The sequence below is a fragment of the Odontesthes bonariensis genome, chromosome 10, assembly GCF_027942865.1.
Source record: "Odontesthes bonariensis isolate fOdoBon6 chromosome 10, fOdoBon6.hap1, whole genome shotgun sequence".
NCBI classification, from domain to species: Eukaryota; Metazoa; Chordata; class Actinopteri; order Atheriniformes; family Atherinopsidae; genus Odontesthes; species Odontesthes bonariensis.
In genome coordinates, this window is record NC_134515.1 from 21,399,670 (window position 1) to 21,415,786 (window position 16,117).

The window sequence follows — 16,117 nt, forward strand, 5'->3', positions numbered from 1 at the left end:
AATGATTTAGCTGAAGAAATTGTGGATAGAGTTAAAGTCTGTTGAAAGCCATCAAAGATGATAAAAGCTGTGCTGCTAACAACATTTGACAGATCATAAATTGTGCGAGTCGGAGCATCTAATGAAAATATCATAAGTCTGTCAAATGTCATCCATATTGCAGATTATGATTTGATTTGATTAGACAAATCTTCGTAAGTACAGTTAGTTAGTGCTTTGTGTAGCCTGCGGCCACAGGCTTTCTGGCCTGCATGAAGCAACCTCATTTTAGATGTCATTGATTAAAATTACACTAAAATATGTATCCTTCTGGATGCCTTTAAATGGATAAGTGAGACTTTGTGTCCACTGGGAGTGTGTATGTGCATATGTGTGTATTTGTGAGTGGAAGAGGCTGTCATCCTGCCAACATCATTGCTTCAGAGGGAGATAACAGTGTAGGCTGACTAACATCAGCAATCAGCTTCACTGCAGTGAGGCTGAATGCTGGAGAGACAGACAGAGACAGAGTGGGTGCAGATATATTGACAGACTCAGCTTTATTCCCTTAACTGTAGATGCTTCCCCTGAGGGCAGGCATGATTGCAGAGGTGGGATTGTGTATGGGATAGAGATGACGCCAAGGAAAGACATGCAATTGTTTCTCATCCAAAGTCTTGTGGCTTCCCTAGTTTAAATGAGAGACAGCCGTGGCAGGAAGAGGCAAATAGCCTGAGTCAGCTGTGAAGATAGCAGGGAGATGGTGTTACAGTAGTTAGCAGCCTAGGGACATCAGTGCTGAGATAAGAAGCTGAAGCCTAATGACTGAGGAAACGAGCCAGTCAGGATCACAGGAGAGGATGTGGCTGGTATTAAAGAGGTTAGCAATTAGTTTAAATTGGAGAAGAGCAGCTTAGATAAGGTGAGAACACTGAAAAGGCGGCGAGAGGCCAAAAGAGACAGGGGGTCAGTCTCAGACAGAGACCAGTAGTTAGTGCTGTTAAAGGCAAGGCCTCGGGTACTGACATTAGCAGGTGTGACTAGGTTGGGCTGGCCTCCGTTCAACAGCTAAAGCTGTCACATATCACTGAAGCCAGGGCAATAAGGAGCATATACCACGCAGCTGATGAAACTCCCGCACTGCTACGCGCTACATATTGGTGGCACTTCAATGTAGAATCCTCTGAAGTCCTTAAAAATTCTACGCCACTTCTCTCATTTTCAAAAAAATAATCTTTGAGAGTGGGTTAAAAAGAATCATCTGTTTAGTCATTGCTGCTAATGCAATAAGAACCATCTAACTTGTTCCTGCTCATCTAATAGCTACCATATTTGGTAGTATAAGAAGCCAGCTATCTAAACCTGTGTGCTTGTGTGTGCACATATTTAACATTTAATGAACTGAGACACAAACGAACAAAATGATGAATTGCCTCTGGAAGATTCCTGTTGTGTGGTAAGGACAGCCCACCACTGGCCACGCATTGAAACACATGTACATGTAGCACATATGTACAGAAAAGTACACTCATCAACTCTTTTCCTTCGGACATATTCCTGCATGCATGTGTAAAAAAGGTGTTCACACATAAAAAGCCTGTGAGGTGGAATGTGTGTGTTTTAATTAGTGTTAATTAGTAGCTTTGCAGAGTAAACAACAGCTAATGGCCTCCAGGCCTGAGTGTAGATCACAGACAGTTTAACAGACACAGGTGGCACGACTGCGAGTTGACAAGAGCGGAGTTCTTCATTGACATCTCTCAGCAAAACAGACCATATATCTGTGCTCTGTGTGTATCACTGCAAGTGTATTAATGTGCAGCTGCTGGTGTAAACATGGCAGCGGCGACTGCTGTGCTCACAGCTGCATCCAAGACCTCAACACAAGCCTCTGTGTAAATCACAAGCCTGCCCTGATTAGAGAGGGGTTGGATTAACACATATGGGCACAGGAAGCTGACAAAAAAAAGGCCTTAAACAAACAAGCAGATGGGGAGAGGCTGCACAAGTTTTACAGCATGTATACACACACTTTTAATCACGTTTATTGGTGTTTGTGTGCATGTGCATCATTACCATTCTATCTTAGTAGAAAATAGAGTGAAGCAGTGACCCAGCACTACTGGCCTTGTAAGTTACCCGTAATTAGTGGAAGGATGCTCAAGTGCGTCCAAAAAAAGAGAAAGAAAGAAATAGTCAGAGAAAAGACACGCCTCTGAGATTTCCAAACTCATTTTTTCTCAGCTTCAAAGCCTCACTGATGTGTAGCCATCCATCACTTGGATGAACTACTCAGAGAATTCCCATACGGGAGACACATTTGTTCAGACTCTCCTCAGGAACTCTAAACACTACATTTACATATGAGTATCTGTATGTTTGTATATGTGTGGTTGTCTGTGCGGAAAAAGACTTTTGCTTCAAAGGGAAGCAAAGTAAATGAAAGAAAAGTTTGTCTTAGACTTGCTGCTACACACACAAATATCCAAACACAAACACGCATATTTAAAAAAGAGGGATGTGGGGAGGTCAGACAGGGCAATGCTATCTGTAAATCTATCTGCTGTCTCAGGATCAGCTTTCTCCTAAGAGACTTGGAGTCCCATAATTCTTTGGCATTTCCTTGTCAGTTTCCTTCCGCCATAGGTTGTTGAGGACGGCACCCTACTTTGACATGTTTGTCTGTGACAGAGTGTGCCATGTTGAGCAAAACCACCCCCACAGAATTCACAGTTTGAAATGATGGAAAGAACTGTAGCAATGTACAGATTATCTTTCGGAAATACTCATTTTATGCTTTCTGAAACACAGAGAGGTGACAAAGTCCCTCCATATCAGTCGTTGCAGTAAGTGTCCATATGACTGTGTGTGTGCTACAGGACACATCTTACAGTTTAAGTTTTTTTATTTTTATTTTTATTATTGGTGTTGTGTGCAATACATATTACTTATCAGTATCTTACCTGCAGTTGACGGCTGTCATATTGGTCTCTGTTTGGAGAATCAGATGGTTCCCCGATGGGCAAGCTAAAGCTACAAGCTGCTTAAAAGGAGGCCATCAGAAAAGCAAACTTTTCATGATTTAAAGCAACTCAAACTTAAAGACATTTCATAGTGGTTCGCGCGAGAGATCCTGATGCTGAAGCAACACAGTGTAAATATACAGAATATGGCTCTTGTGACCCAGAATTAACTTTTATTTTAGGGTTGACTTGTTTCAGATGGTGAAAATTTTGCTCTTATGGTGGCTCCATTTTGAGTAGCTTATAGATTTATAGTCAGGAAAGCTTTTCCAAACTAAAATTGCTCTGTCAATTTATCAACTACAGGTATGACACTGACTATCCGCAAGAACTTCGAACCACCGCACTTCACAAAAAAACAAACAAAAACTTTAACTGCACTACTCAGATGTAGGATTAATATGCAGATTTGCACCCAGGACTTTTCTGGGAATTTGCTTTTCACCTACAAGCCTGAAAGAACAAAAACACTTGAGTATGTCCTCCTCCGTTGTTTCACTTTGCAAGTCTACCTCTTTTTTTCTCCTCTCTGCTCCAAACCCAGAGGCCACATCGTTGCAATTAGAGCTCGTCACATCATCAGGTGGACTATAACTGTTAGTTCCCCAACGGGAAAACATGACGCATCAAATGACGATAAACAGATAATAGGCTTTCCTTGAAATTCCTTGAATGAAATTGCACCCCCAAGGAACTGTTTACCCTTTACGAGATACAAAGGTTCACACTTCCATGCACAACCAGCCACTGCATCTGTTGACTTTTAAACGTACCATCTTTCCCAGAAGCCCCTGTGACTCAGGAGACCGTACACGTAGCATCCCTGCTGTTAGCTCATTACTGTTAGCATTCACGTTAGATCAGTCACTGATGTGGTCTGACCAGACCTTAATGACCCACATACCTTCCTCAGCTCCAGGTCATATTGATAGGAAGGCAGCATGGGAAAAAGGTGTGTGTGTGCGTGTGCGTGTGCGTGTGCGTGTGTGTGTGCATGCGCGTAGGTATACGTGAGTAATGGGATGTGTCTGTTTGGGCAGAACGCGTCAGACAGAAAAGTACACCAGTGACTCATCAATGACACCAACCTATGCATGTAACTTAAGTGCATCTAATAACTGATTTCAACATGATTGTTAAAAGAATAGATTTTTTTAGGCCTCTGATGACTGAACGCTGCAAGAGTGGTGTGAGATGGGAAAATGTATTCTGTTAACAACCACAAATTATTAATTTCTCTCTGTTTCTGTTTTTAAAGTTCAGAAGTCTTGACATGAGGTTGCTGTAATGCAAGCAATGCCTCAGCATTTCCAGCAGGTTTTAATTTGTAGTCCTGCTTTGATTCACTGAGCCAGAATTGGTCCTAAACTGTGTCCAAAAGACCACGTTCCATCTGATGCATGTGCAGACAAGAACTTTTAGACTAGGAGTGCTGTAAATCACATTCTTCTTAATAGGCACATATAAATAACTTGGTGACTGCATGTGGTGTATGTACCTGCTGTTTGAGCTGGTGCATGAGTCTGTCCTTTTCCCTCTTCAGAGCCATCACTTCTTCCTGGGCTTTCTTGCGTCTAGAGGACGATAACTCCAGCAGGGCGATATTTGCATCCTTCTCGCTGATGGCTGCCAGCAAAGCCTGTTGCCTGAGGTGGTGAGAATATGGTTAGTAGGATTATAAATGAATAATGCACAAATTGTATTAATAAACAAAATCTCCAAAGCAAGGTGTTTATATTAGCCCAGGTAAAAATACGTTTATGCTTCAAATAAGCGACAGGTGCACGGCACAGAAACACAGATTCAGTATTCAGACTGCAGCTGTGGTCCATGTAGAGATGTCCCAGCAAGCTCGTTCATACCAGAGCTCCTTAAACCCAGACAGAGATTCCACAGAAAAGAAGCAGACATCTTTGAAGTGGTCAGCTAAGTGCTGCATTAGTGGTATCTCATTGTGACTCATGGGTATGTAATAGCATAATATACTCTAATAGAGTAGGCTGAGGAGGATATGACATCTTTTCACTGTCACTGTTGGTTACCACACTGTTGTGTGTGTGTGTGTGTGTGTGTGTGTGTGTGTGTGTGTGTGACTGGATGGAGTGTACTGAGGGGGTGGCAGTAAATGACTGTCTACAGGTGCAGAGGAAACACAAAGCCAACTTTCATCATACACACAACCAGATGTACAAATTTAGGACAGAAGGGCATGTCTTGTGTAACATTTACAGAGAAGTCTGGTTCTTCTGAGAAGATCTTTGATGCTTTTCTTCACGATCAAGCAGGATGTTGTAAATCCAAACTGCGATCGACACTGTCTACCTACTCTTGTAAACACACTCAGAAGCAGAAACATTCTCACAGATAGCCAGCCAAACACACCTCCACTACTTTAGTCACTGGCTGTAAAATATCATCACGACATGCAGCAGACAATTGGCAAAAGATTTTGCTCTGCTTGTGTTTGTCTCTACAATTTGCCTGTTTCGTAAAGTCTTTGTGAATGGTCACTGCAAGAATCCTTGAAGGCATTTCAAGTAAGATCAAAATATGACAGCTTAACTCCATGCTGTAAAATGGCATTAATCAATCATTAAACCAATATAGAAAGGTAATGTGTGGGTTTGTTTGAGGTGCGAGGTAGTAGAAGGGGGAGGGAGGGTGCATTAAAAAAAATACACTTTTGTCTTTATTAAAAATTGACCTGCAACGGTGGTGTTTTTATTCCATGATTTAAGTCCCTGCAGAAATAACTAAATTGCAAAAATAAACATGCCGAACTCAGAATAAAGTCCTGTTGGCCTGAGACTCCACATTTTGTGTTTTTAGAACAATTATCTGCATGCCGCATCTGGATTCTCCCATTCAAGGCCATTAATAGGCCTCTGTGTGATTGTATGTACTTGCATGTTGTGCATGTATTTGTATGCTCATGAATGTGGGTTCTGACATGGACTGGAGCAGCTAATCGCACCATTAATCACAGAGTAGGACCGATGTGACAGTTTTCGTCTCCCCACACCTCCACTGTTATTCCTCTTAATGCTCACTGTAATGGGAACACACATACCGACCTACATTGGACTTGCAACTGCTGTAGACTACAAGATTATTCTACTTGACCTGACCATTCACACTGTAAAAATTCTTTAAGTTCAAGAATCCCATCAAGAAAATCGACTGGGGGCAAAAAAGAAAAAAAAAATCCACAGATCAAACGCCAACGTAGTATCTGGTACGTCTCTTTTCATTCAGTCTACCACTGGGCGACCTAAGAAATCATTAATAAATTGAGCATTTTAGAAAATGACACATGGCAATCCTAGTGGTTTCGTCTTGGGCTCTGTTATATAGAATGAAGAGGTGATGCACACAGTCATATATGGTCAAGGAATGCAGCACAATATGTCACAGCTCATAAACAGTCAGTCAGATTTACAGCCCCAACATACTTGCAGGATAGCCATCTTTACACCAGACTGCTGAATCACATCCAAGCAGACTCACAGCTACACCTCTTATCTCTTTTAAGATTAACTTTGTACGTAGCTTGAGAAATGTATCTTCTGGGGTCAAAATACCACTGCAACTCCATCAAAAGTAATTGTATTATTCTGGCAATTTCACTGCATAACAATGCCACAATAAGGATTAAGACAAGACTGTTGAATATAATCAACAGGAAGTGAGGTGCGTAATTTGATGCAAAACAAAAAATTGGTGAAAAGGTCAGGGCACCAAGAGGTTTATTATTTGATCTGTGAACATATCCAAAAATATATGACAACTACGGCCATAATGATCAGGAAATCTTACCTTAAAATGAACTGACCTACAAATTATTTCAAGCAACAATTGAAATGTCTTTTTCAGATAATCAATGTCACAATTAGTTTTAAATTAGCTGTGCTATTACTTAGAACACCACCTTTTTGCTGTAAATTGTCTCTTAGAAGTCACTGGATATTCTTTAGAATTCTGCTTAAAACCAAGGCATGCCCAGGTATGTTGATGACAATACATGCAAAAATTCAATCGAATATTAGAAGCTAAACTAAGAAAATCCACTGGTGAGATTAAACAAGCAATGAAAATATTACATTTTCCATGAATGACAGTTTCACCTCCATTCATTGTACTGGACTTTCTCAGAGTGCACCTTGCTGCTCCTTTTCATACATTTTAGTCTTTTGAAGTATAGTTTTTTTTTTAAACTGTATTGCTGTATGGGTGGACTTGTGTTACATCACACAGGGGCAGTGCAGTTGTTATTCAAATTTCAGCACCAGCCTTTTTTATGTACTTCTCTTATCTATGGGCCAAACTTGGTGTCACCCATGGATACATTTCTCCTGGATACATTTCTTTCTTCTTCGGCAGCCTGGTTTGGTTTGATGCCATATAACATTACACTCCATCCCACCACTTCAGCTGCCCCATTGGTTGGTATGTATGTGGCTGCACATGATTAAGTAGTTTTTACTACTTTGCACTTGAACATACAGTACCTCTTTTTTTTTCTCTCTTAAATACTGGTTGCTGGGTGTTTTATGATGACACTGATAACAGCCACAAACTGAAATGTGCTGAAATCCTAACAATACATTTCTCAATTTACAATAAGTGTGTCTGGAGTTGACCTCTTTGTACTTTATTTTTTTTAACAGTTCTCTCTAAGCTGCCATCCTTCCTTGCTTTACAGCAACTTTAGAGATATACAAGGGCTCTATTAAAGAAAAAAACCATCTGTATGTTGACAATTTCACTACTAAAAGATGATGAAATTGCCAAGCAAAGGTACTGACTTCCTGACGGAAAAATTATTGACCGACGCTGGGACCTTGACAAAATGAAATCCCTGAACCAAAGTGGCTGCCATACTTAAATTCAAACTAAATTGTTTCCAGTCTCTAAATGTACAGAGCACATTACAAAGCTGTCACCCTGTGGGTGCTCACCGAGTGGTTCTGCAGGACGCTGCTGAGCGATGTCTTCCTAAAACAATAAAAAGGGGCATTATTATGATTAGCCTGCAAGTAAACTTTGACTCCAACATCTACAGCCAGTGATTGTATATGCATGGTGTTGTTGAGTGTGTGTGTGTGTGTGCGCGCTGATTAGTATTACAAACAGTTTTTGAACCCGAATCACACTGGAGAATTTAATCACATCTAATTTGAGTGGCTATTTGGCCTTAGTTGTAGAACACATTTGCAATGTACATTTATCTGGCAGACAGGAGTCAACTGTCACACGCACATGCACACACATAGACAAATGCATGTACTGTGTCTGCTGGCTGATCTCGGGTGGGTGAACCCTCTTTCATTCTTTCCCTCATGTCCCACTCCCTGCTTAACTTTGATTTGGCATGTCCTGAACAAAATATATCCACACACATTTATATATATATATATATATATATATATAGAGAGAGAGAGAGAGAGAGAGAGAGAGAGAGAGAGAGAGAGAGAGAGACAGGAGAGATTTACATAATACTTCTTGTCTAATTGAGAGGGTGACGATGAAGAGTTATTTTTTGTGAGTACAAGTTATTAGTCGATATAACCATTAAAAAACGTGAAATCATACAACACTCTTACAAAAGCAAAAATAAATCCTGCTGCTAGATCTCATAAGTGTCAAAAATCCAGTGAAGGAGATAACAATATTTCAGCTAATACAATAAACCTGATACTCACATAAACAAATATGCATTTCTATAAATCTCACATGGCTCAAATTTAGTTTAAGTTATTTGAGAGACCGTGGAAGGCCCTCAAATACTTGAATTTGCCGAACTGATGTCTTATTTATAATGGGTGAAATTCTCAGTCCAGCTAAAACATGTGATTCCAATTGAATCTTCATGGTCTTTGGGACATATTAAGACGTTCTCATCTACAAAGGTGGGAGATGGATGGCTAAAGTACATGACTGAGTGATGAGAGGGTTTTTGTGTGTGTATGTGTGTGTTTGTGTGAGATATGAACGTGGACAGAAAAATAGAATGGAACAACTGGAACAAGACAAGGGTAACGATTTGAGAGGCAAAGGAAGATTTGTTCAGGACAAAGAAAAAAAAATTAGGGTAAGAGAAGATGATGAAGATATCTTTGAGACTGGACTGATGTTTAACGGGTGTCCCGGGGTGTGTGGGAGACTGCCAGTTGAGCTGTATTTCTGGGGAAAAGGGGTGAAGATGGGGTCAAGAGTGATCATTAGTTCACATTTAAATAAAAAGGGAAATCTGAGAAAGCGGATGGGAAGCGACAGTGTGGAAAGGGAATGAGGACCACAAGCAATATGAAAAATAAAAGAGATGCCAAGACATGTATTAATCGGGAGAGGGGTGATGCATTTGTTTGACAAGACTGACTGCCACCTGTGCTGCATGGGAGAAAAAAGAGAGGGAGAAAAAGAGGAGGAAGGGCAGAAAGCAGCAAAGGTAGAGATTTAAGAGTCCCAGCCTACCCTAAATCAGCTCCACGCACCCCATGTTGTTATTCCTAGGCGTCACGGTTGAGGAATATGTGTTTATAATTTGTGTTATGACTTACTTGAAATTATGAGTGTGGAGAGTCAGTGGGACAGAAACAGATGCGTCTGTGAGATGCCCGAGGGAACCATCAATACCGTCTGCCCTTAAGTGCAGAGTGTGCATGTGTTGTGGATATGTGTGTGCATGTATTACACAAGTTTGTGCTTTCATGTCCTTAAGTCCATGCGAGTATATTTTGTGAGCAAAAACACAGGGATCCCACTAATATCTGATCGCAGAACATCCATTATGAGCTCTTCTAGTTTGTGATCATGCCTTTCCACCACTTAACTGTCCAGCTCTCCAGAAACATTCCACTGGCATTTTATGGCTGTTCTCTGATTGTGAGTGTGTGACGGTGCAGCACGAGTCTGGGGGCCCCAGCCTAGGCAGTATTGGAGGCCTGTGGTGAGAGCAAGCAGAGGACATGAAAATGGGGCATGGTTGAGTGACACTATTATTTATGATCTTAGAATAGTATGTTATTTACAACTAAGGAGGTAAGGAAAATGTCTATTTCCAACATAAAACACATGCTAAGGCTTCTATTGGTAAGCTTATTCCAAAGCCAGTGTAGAGGGTAAATCTGTGTTTTAAATGTAAATGTGGATTAAATGTGTTTCTATAATGTCCAAGTTTTAGCTACAATAAGTTGGATTAGCAAATAACCTGCAGCCGCTTGCAAGATCCACCTATTACCCGCTTTCTTTTGTATGCACTGCAACCCTAAATCCTTTAATTATCTTAATCAACAAGATAGGACTTACCTTCACAAATAAAGCTTGCATGCCTGTCTTGTTTGTTCCTCTCAAGCGTATTCAACGCTGAATGCTAACCCTGAGCAAGAGGGATACATTTTACATGCTAACCTTGATCTGTGCTTCCCGAGAAAAAAAACGTGACAGCAGATGGGTCTCCCAGAACTGGACCAGGTTATGTGTGTTTTCACTTCACTAACAAAATATACAACCCACTTACACCGTTCACCCCACTCCCACACAAGTGCTATGACTGGTGGGTGGCGGTGGTGGTGTGAGTCTAATTGAAAGAGTATGCATCAGTTTTACAGCAACAAGAGGGAAAATACGAGGGGACAAAAATCAACAAATCTGCCAAAAGTAGCCAAATGTTTAGAGTGGGAGCAGGGACGAGGAGAGATGGCTGACTGCTCCCAGAGATGAGCAGGACCAGGCGGCCACCACTGCATTCCAGCCAGAGGAAAAGGGGGGGCAATATAGAGGGACTCAGAAAGAGAGAAAAGGAATGAGCCAGACCAGGTGGTTGTTGTGCATGAGTGTGAAAAATGAAATAACAAGAAGAAAATTGTGTTCTAGCTCAATTTTAAAACTAGGCCAATACAAGATTGAAAAGATACAAGATTGTAATTTAAACCCAATTAAGTAAGTTTAAGTAAATATTTCACAGCTAAGCAAATTTGGGGATTCTGGCTTCGTGGAAAGTTATATACCAGAACTATTTCTTTGCAAACAGCTAGCACAGGGACAGCATGGTGCATGAATATCTCTTAATTTTATTGTGACAGAAAAGTTTGTTGCTATGCCTTTATGTATAAATCCTAAACTTTAGCCCCCTGACCTTATCTGACACTATATCCAGAGAAAGTGTACAACCTTCGGGTGTCCTGTCATTATGCTAAACTCAACTTAACACATTCTAACTCAACCCCTGTAACTAAAATGCAGGCGAGGTTTAGCCTCACATTTTGTCACTTTCAGAATAAAAGAAAATGACTGGGTTGACTAAAATATCACACTATTCCTTTACAAGCACAGGATGCGTCTGACAGAACAACTGGCATCCTTATGTGTCCACTCTCACTTCCAGCTTTCCTAATCACCGTTTGAAGATCTGTCAGGGTTCAAGTGGATTAGTGTTGTTGTAAAAGCAGGTTGATAAATAAACACGGTCTAGTGGGATGCCAGTGACAATGTCACAGATGTCTTTTTGCCTATAGGGTGTCTCCATGTTTCCCCGAGTCTCCTGGAGTGTATGTGTGGCCATACTTGCTCCCATGTAACCTCAGTCTTTAACATCAGTGAGACACAAACACAATCCATATCAGATTAGTCAAAGCCTCTGCCAATTTCCAGAACTGTCTGGCTCAAGGCCTGCCCACCCAGCTTTAACCAATAAGGTAAACTCTGAACCCAAACCTCAAGAGACCCTTCCAATAGCAGAGCTGAGCTTTCCATTTTTATTTTTTTTTACAGGGGAGGCTTGTTTTCTGCCTTTATTTTCCTCCAGTTGACTGACAGTGTTTCCCCAAGGCACACGAAACAAGACAGGGGGCTCTACTGTACCACACACATGTAAGACTCCCCTGCTTCACAGTCAAACACAAGTGCACACACACAGAGACACAGCAGCTGGGTTGTTTAAAGCTCCTTGTCATCTGAGAAAGAGGTGAGGGTCACAGAGTGGATAACACAGCTCCAGTCACATTACTGTAGCATTCACATAAACATACATAGAAATAGTAAAGGAGGAAATAAACATGCGGTACATGCATCCAAAGAGTTGAGCTCAAAGTCCTATGTATAAACACTGATTTCCTCCCACTTTTTTTAGAGGGTGAAACCGTTAAATATGTGGCAAAGCTAAGATGTTTTTGTTGCGATCAGAATCAATATCTGCCAAACGATTTTAGAACAAAAAATCCCCTTTTTCTCCTTCTTTTCTGTTTTTAACTGTCCACCGTTACATATTAGCGAAATTAAAGGCAACATTCTCACATTCAAACGGGGAAATGTTTGTCTGGGTGTCATATTTGCTGTTAAGAATTTTTTTGTCGACAGCCTTGTTGACAAACTAGCTATATTATGCGATTAAGTAAAATATTTATTATGTTTTGTCTCTATTCCTATGAAAAATAATAATAAATGCAAACCTTTTTTTTCTCTCCATCTATGCTGAGGTAAGAGGCGTTACAGTGATGCATCAACACTGAGCTTTCAGCAATGCAGCTTGTAAATACAATATCTTTTGCATTGCGTCATTTTAAAACCAATCTTTATTGCCATGTGTGCTGCACTGTCTTACAAAAACCTTTTGACAAACTGTTCATCAGAGGCTCTTGGACAGGAAACCGACAACAACCTTCTGACTTTGCTCCTCCCTTCATCCTCATTCCATCACTCCCTCTCTCCTCCTTTTTTCCTGATCAAAGAGAGAAGCAACTCATCAGAGAAGAGAACGGCATCATCTCCACCTTGGACTTGGACCTCTATCATTTGCCATCTCTCTGCTTCTATCATTCTCTATTTGACTCTGTCGTGCCTTATACTCACTCCAAAGTGGGGCTAAATATTAAGTTTAAGAAGGTTATGCAAACACGTTGAAACAGCCATCCTTTGGTAAGTATTACCCTGAACCCTTCAATTACCCGCCTTGCTTTCCTCTCTCCTTATTCGTCCTGCCTTTCCTGTCCTCCACATGGGCTCTCTCACTCCGGTCATCTAACTGCAGCCTGGAAATACAGCACACACTCATGACGTGGGGCCAAAAGACCTTAAAATATCAGGGGCAGAGAGTACAGCAGAGTGGCGCACTTTAACACATGCTCATACAGATACATACACTTACTCACACACAAGCCATCACCCAAAATACACACAAACGCACAAACCGATGAAAGACGGGTTCAGAAAACAGTGGGAGCGAGTACCCCTGGTGTATTTTCTCTGTGTTCCAAATGCAGGGCCAGGCGGTGGACCACAGCTGAACCACAGCTGACATGCGGTGGAATGGGAGTCCACCACACTCACTTCCCCTAAAGAAGCAATAGAGACACTCACACAGACATGCAGGGATCACAGAATAACACACGTATTCCCTGAAACACACACATGAACACACATGTTCGGCAGTTTCATGGACAGCACTGTTATGACAATAAGTCCGTGTTTAAAAAGTAGTTTGAGGTCAAGGGACAGATCTGCATAGGCTGTTTCCCACAAAACTTTGCCAGACAATTACACAACCCAATTAATGTGGTTACTACAGCACATATAGGACTTCACTCACTTCACTGTGTGTGCGCATGATGGTGTGTGCATGCTTCTTTGGCCTGTATTACTCTCAGAATTATAGCTTTCCTTGGAGCTTGGACTGGTCTATTTCCCGTCAGTGTGTACAGGACACACGAGGTCACACCAACATTCACCCCACACTCCATCAGCCAATCAGAATCATTTCCAATTGTAAGCATTCTCTGGCCACATGAGTTCAGCAGGATACTACACTACAATACCCACAATGAGTTGTGTATCTTTTGGTAAAGTACTATATTTCCTTAGTGGAACCTGAATGTGTTATTTTTTAGTAATTGTAAGAAAATGATGTGTTTTTCCTCAAATTTTTTGTCCTTTTATGATGCCATTTGCTTTGAGAAAGTTCCCTGTCCCACTGCATTAGAAAACTAAAACCATCACATTCCCATCGCCATGCTTGACAGTAGGAATGGTGCTCTTGTGGATGAATGCTTCTCCTGTCTTTCAACAAATTAGACCCATGTGCCTGCGTTCATGTAACTAAAGTTTTGTCTCAGCAGACTGCAGAAGACCACAGAAGTGATGATCAAAAGCTTCCTTTTTTTTTTTTTTTCCAAGGGAGTTTCTGGAAAGGCCCTGCGAGCTTTTGTGTGTCTGTCATTGACAACTGAGCACTCCTTGACTGGCATCCATGCAGACCTGCCTTGTTCAGTGTCCTGAAGAGTCTGCTTTGACAAGTTATACCACAACTGGAACATCACTCAGTAATTATTCTTTGTCCTTGGATGATTCTTGGAAAAGAGAGCAACTTTAAGATTACTTAGCCTTGGGGAGCACTGGACCTTCCAACGAAACAATGATCTGAAAATAAAGCTAAACAGGTCAAGAAATAATTAACAGGGAACATTATGAAATTTTGGAGTGGCCACTCAAGAATCTCGATCAAAATCCTATCCAGAATCCCAGGAGGGATCTAAAACCCTGTATGATGTCAAGGAAGACTTCCAACATCTTAGACGTGAAAATTGCAGCAAAAGACAAGAGGTCCAGAATTCAAGTGGAGATATTCAAAAAGCTTGACAGCAATGATTACTCACTGGTTACAAATCAAGGGATTGGCACTCATTACAGAGAAAGGACGTGAATCATTTGGAAACTGGTGTTTTAAGTATGTCAGAAAAATTACAAAAAGTAAAAAGTATCATTGACGTCTCTAAAAAAAATGTGTAACTGTACTTTGACAACTCAGGAGAAACCAAGGGATGAATTAAATATTCATTATTAATTCAAATTTGGCATGGGCGTGACTAACTCTTGGCTTAATTGTATGCTATGTGAGATTTCTAGTTGCAATGTTATGAACTCACACATAAATATGTAAGAAAAAGCCAGAGTCACACAGCACCCAGACAGTGCAGCAGTGGCACATCATGGGCTGCACAATCCTGCAATTGCTTCTTTGTAATGCACACATTATGGCAATGCTTCATCATTATTATAAACTGATCAAAATTTTCAAATGCAACTTGCAGTCAAAAGGTACAGTATTTCCTTTTGAAATGTGTTGGGAGGATTAAGAAATTGAACTTCAGTAAATGTACTGCATGGACTAAGAAACCAGCATGTAAAATAAAGACTAACACACAACGAAACACATCTGCAGATTATTAGCAATCCTCTGATTCCTACCAAAGTTAATAGTTTCTTTTTTATGAAGGATGATAAAATATAAGAAAGAAGACCGGAAAGCTAAAACTGCTCTGTTTTGTGTTTAAGCAGCAGGAAACACAATCGTTCTTTACAGTCTACTACGCATACACTCCCCGACCACATACTAACTTATATAGACTTCATTAGCCAAGCTTTAAAGTGCCTTAATAAGAGTGGAGAGGGAGCTATACAGTCAAAGAAACAAATTTTGCAGGGGAGACAGACAGAAAGTCTCTCTCATAGACACATGCAGACAAACGCACAGAAACACACACACACACAAAAAAAAACTCACACAAACAGTGGGTTAGGTGAGGGTGCTGATTAGAAGAGTTGCAGCCAGGTCTGGACACGTATGCCGTATATTTAGACAGATCAGTGAGGATCATGGGATCAAAGAGTAAGATGATTACTACCTAGCCCTCTGATAAAAAACTTCACTATTATTTCACTGTCAGTACACACGGGAATACACACATTTGAGCATGTTCACACACTCAAAATGCATTTAAAGTCATGTGTTCCGGCCTTAAAAGACACACAATGATTTGTACAGTGGACACACAGGTAGAAAAGGAGACACAGGTACACAGTAACGTACACACACTGTCTCACACACAGAGGCAGACATATACACCCCCGCCGCTCTATAATCTAGGTAATTTGTACGTTCAAGCCAGTGTAGACAGATTATGCCTCTGGTACATGGCTGCGACACCGACTTTTCTTGTTCACCAGTTGGTGTGAATTCCCAACAGAAACCTACCATTGATTTGAAAGTATAGGTGTTGCAAACAAGAGTGGAAAAGGCTTATTGAAAGGTTTGTTTGAAAAGTTAATACATTTTATAAGGG

At 40.9% G+C, this 16,117-nt stretch overlaps 1 protein-coding gene across 5 annotated transcripts in view; it reads right to left on the reverse strand.

The window, feature by feature from the left end:
- Positions 1–16,117, reverse strand: part of LOC142390960 (ERC protein 2-like) — a 158,170-nt gene that overhangs the window by 41,954 nt on the left and 100,099 nt on the right. For all 5 annotated transcript variants that reach the window (XR_012770501.1, XM_075476862.1, XM_075476863.1 and 2 more), the window contains one exon: positions 4,501–4,648. Coding sequence is in view for 4 of the 5 variants with exons in the window: in XM_075476862.1 (XP_075332977.1) it covers positions 4,501–4,648 (148 nt within the window). In the remaining variant the exon portion in view is untranslated. The remainder of the gene's footprint in view (positions 1–4,500; positions 4,649–16,117) is intronic.